General features: G+C 49.1%; 1 protein-coding gene across 1 annotated transcript; it reads right to left on the bottom strand.

Moving 5' to 3' along the window:
• Positions 1 to 378: 378 nt before the first annotated feature.
• LOC121555479 (nerve growth factor-like) lies at positions 379 to 1,471 on the bottom strand. Its single transcript, XM_045216889.1, has one exon. The coding sequence runs from the start codon at positions 1,464 to 1,466 to the stop codon at positions 627 to 629; it is 840 nt and encodes a 279-aa protein (XP_045072824.1). The 5' UTR covers positions 1,467 to 1,471; the 3' UTR covers positions 379 to 626.
• Positions 1,472 to 4,115: the final 2,644 nt, after the last annotated feature.

Genomic DNA, 4,115 nt, shown 5'->3' with positions numbered 1-4,115 from the left:
TGGTCGGGTCCAGGTGAGTGTGTCTGGGTGTGGGAGTGGAGTATCAGGGGAGCTGGTCGGGTCCAGGTGAGTGTGTCTGTGTGTGGGAGTGGAGTATCAGGGGAGCTGGTCGGGTGCAGGTGAGTGTGTCTGGGTGTGGGAGTGGAGTATCAGGGGAGCTGGTCGGGTGCAGGTGAGTGTGTCTGTGTGTGGGAGTGGAGTATCAGGGGAGCTGGTCGGGTCCAGGTGAGTGTGTCTGGGTGTGTCTGTGTGTGGGAGTGGAGTATCAGGGGAGCTGGTCGGGTCCAGGTGAGTGTGTCTGGGTGTGGGAGTGGAGTATCAGGGGAAGGGCTGGTCGGGTCCAGGTGAGTGTGTCTGTGTGTGGGAGTGGAGTATCAGGGGAGCTGGTCGGGTCCAGGTGAGTGTGTCTGGGTGTGTCTGGGTGTGTGAGTGGAGTATCAGGGGACTGTATTTGTAATACATCTGTAGTGGCTGTTTCAAGGATGTTTACGTGTCTGACTGTGCAATCAGTGTTTGTTTTGTCTTTGTGTGTGTGTGTGTATTCCGTATGTGTGTGTGTGTGTGTGTGTGTGTGTGTGTGTATATATGGGTCAGGGTTCATGGTCCATAGTCCTAGGGGTTGAAGGTCAGTGCCTCCAGGACTTGCGGCTGAGGACACACACACACGCTGCGTTGATGCGTATCAGCCTCCATGCCGTCTGCTCCTTGAATTTGGTGAGCGCGCGCACGTAGGTGTGTGTGTTGGTGCAGTAGGAGTTCCAGTGACGGCTGTCGATGCCGCGGCACCCTGACTTGGCCCCTCCCCCAGCCCCAGCTCCCCCCCACGGGGTTGTGGCCGCGCGGCAGGTGGTCTCGTAGAAGAACTGTTTCTTCCGGACGTTGTCTATCTTCACCTCTGGTAGAACCTCCACCTCGTTGCCTGCGATGTCCGTGGCCTTGGTCAGGTTGCCCAACCACACGTTGATGCTGTCGCACACTGAGTATTCTCCCCTGTGCACAGGCTGCCCCCCCGCCCTCCGCCTCACCCTCACCCCTCCAACCTCCTCTTCGTCCCCTGTCTCCACCCCCAGGTCGTGGTGAGAGGGGGGTACGTTGCTGAAGACGACGCGCGGTGAGGAGCGGTATCGCCGCTTGCTGAACCGTTTGGGGTCCACCTCCGGGATGGAGGGAGTAGAGGAGGAGCCTGTCTCAGAGAGTCCCAGGGAAGAGCTCCGGTCCTGGGGTAGAGAGGCTGGCCTGTGGGCATGTCTGGTCCGGCTGGGTCTCTGCTGAGTCTCCTTGCCTGCTGCTGGCTGCTCCTGCTGAGCTGACACTGAGAGGCGGGCCGTCCGCTGCTGTTCTGCTCTGCCATTGGCCGCTGTGTGGTGTTCTGCGCTGTGGTTGGCTGCCACCGGGCCCAGGGCCCCTCCCATGTTCAGTACAGCCTGGATGCCGATCAGCAGGAGCACCAACAGCAACGACCTCATGGGCACACGTCCTGTCAACAACAACACATGTCCTGTCAACAACAACATTATCAACATCAACAACAACATCAACACACATTCTGTCAACATCAACACATGGCCTGTCAACGTCAACACACGCATGTCAACATCAATACATTTCCTGTCAACAACACACGTTTTGTCAACAACAACACACGTTCTGTCAACAACAACTTTATCAACATCAACAACAACAACAACATCATCGGCAGATACTCTACACGACCACGTTCTGCATACGAAGACGGACTGATCGAACAGCCAATAGAAAGGTAAAAGCGAAATGCCTACCCAGCCGGGCTCAGAGAGGAGAATGAGAGCGAGATAGATCATGGTTGTACACCAGATATACAGTGGCTTGCCAAAGTATTCACCCCCCTTGGCATTTTTCCTATTTTGTTGCCTTCCAACCTGGAATTAAAATTGATTTTTTGGGAGTTTGTATAATTTGATTTACACAACATGCCTAACACTTTGAAGATGCAAAATATTTTTTCTTGTGAAACAAACATGAAATAAGACAAAAAAACTGAAAACTTGAGCGTGCATAACTATTCACCCCCCAAAGTCAATACTTTGTAGAGCCACCCTTTTGCAGTAATTACAGCTGGGATTTTTGCTCATTCTTCAAGGCAAAACTGTTCCAGCTCCTTCAAGTTGAACGGGTTCCGCTCGTGTACAGCAATCTTTAAGTCATACCACAGATTCTCAATTGGATTGAAGTCTGGGCTTTGACGAGGCCATTCCAAGACATTTAAATATTTCCCCTTAAACCACTTGAGTGTTGCTTTAGCAGTATGCTTAGGGTCATTGTCCTGCTGGAAGGTGAACCTCCGTCCCAGTCTCAAATCTCTGGAAGACTGAAACAGGTTTCCCTCAAGAATTTCCCTGTATTTAGCACCATCCATCATTCCTTCAATTCTGACCAGTTTCCCAGTCCCTGACGATGAAAAACATCCCCACAGCATGATGCTGCCACCACCATGCTTCACTGTGGGGATGGTGTTCTCGGGGTGATGAGAGGTGTTGGGTTTGCGCCAGACATAGCATTTTCCTTGATGGCCAAAAAGCTCAACTTTAGTCTCATCTGACCAGAGTACCATCTTCCATATGTTTGGGGAGTCTCCCACGTCTTTTGCCGAACACCAAACGTGTTTTCTTATTTTTATCTTTAAGCAATGGCTTTTTTCTGGCCACTCTTCCATAAAGCCCAGCTCTGTGGAGTGTACGGCTTAAAGTGGTCCTATGGACAGATACTCCAATCTCCACTGTGGAGCTTTGCAGCTCCTTCAGGGTTATCTTTGGTCTCTTTGTTGCCTCTCTGATTAATACCCTCCTTGCCTGGTCCGTGACTTTTGGTAGGCTGCCCTCTTTTGGCAGGTTTGTTGTGGTGCCATATTCTTTCAATTTTTTTATAATGATTTAATGGTGCTCCGTGGGATGTTCTGTCGGATATTTTTTTATAACCCAACCCTGATCTGTCATTCCCCACAACTTTGTTCCTGACCTGTTTGGAGAGCTCCTTGGTCTTCATGGTGCCGCTTAGTGTTGCCCCTTGCTTAGTGGTGTTGCAGACTCTGGGGCCTTTCAGAACAGGTGTATATATACTGAGATCATGTGACACTTAGATCGCACACAGGTGGACTTTATTTAACTCAGTCACTATGTGACTTCTGAAGGTAATTGGTTGCACCAGATCTTATTTAGGGTCTTCATAGCAAGGGGGGTGAATACATATGCACGCACCACTTTTCCGTTATTTATCTTTTTGATTTTTTAAAAACAAGTTATTTTTTTCATTTCACTTTATTTGGATGAAATCTAAATAAAAATCAATTTAAATTACAGGTTACAATGCAACAAAATAGGAAAACGCCAAGGGGGATAAATACTTTTGTAAGGCACTCATTACATGTACAGGGGGGAAGTGTTGTCTATATATTCCTGACATAGTGAGAACAGTAGATAGTGAGAACACTCCACCTCTTAATACCCTGTTATCTATCTGGACAGTAGAACACTCCACCTGTTAATACCCTGTTATCTATCTGGACAGTAGAACACTCCACCTCTTAATACCCTGTTATCTATCTGGACAGTAGAACACTCCACCTCTTAATACCCTGTTATCTATCTGGACATCAGAACACTCCACCTCTTAATACCCTGTTATCTATCTGGACAGTAGAACACTCCACCTCTTAATACCCTGTTATCTATCTGGACAGTAGAACACTCCACCTGTTAATACCCTGTTATCTCTCTGGACATCAGAACACTCCACCTGTTAATACCCTGTTATCTATCTGGACAGTAGAACCTGAACTAACTCACTATAGTGTGGAGGCCTACCTGAACTCACTGTAGTGTGGAGGCCTACCTGAACTAACTCACTGTAGAGTGGAGGCCTACCTGAACTCACTGTAGTGTGGAGGCCTACCTGAACTAACTCACTGTAGAGTGGAGGTCTACCTGAACTCACTGTAGTGTGGAGGCCTACCTGAACTCACTGTAGTGTGGAGGCCTACCTGAACTAACTCACTGTAGTGTGGAGGCCTACCTGAACTCACTGTAGTGTGGAGGCCTACCTGAACTAACTCACTGTAGTGTGGAGGCCTACCTGAACTA

This window comes from Coregonus clupeaformis, unplaced genomic scaffold, assembly GCF_020615455.1.
Source record: "Coregonus clupeaformis isolate EN_2021a unplaced genomic scaffold, ASM2061545v1 scaf0842, whole genome shotgun sequence".
Lineage (NCBI taxonomy): Eukaryota > Metazoa > Chordata > Actinopteri > Salmoniformes > Salmonidae > Coregonus > Coregonus clupeaformis.
Note: the sequence above shows the minus strand (reverse complement) of the source record. Positions and strands in the feature narration are given on the sequence as shown.

Coding starts and splice junctions, on each gene's coding strand:
- LOC121555479 (XM_045216889.1), bottom strand. CDS start 1,466: ATGAGGTCGTTGCTGTTGGTGCTCCTGCTGATCGGCATCCAGGCTGTA.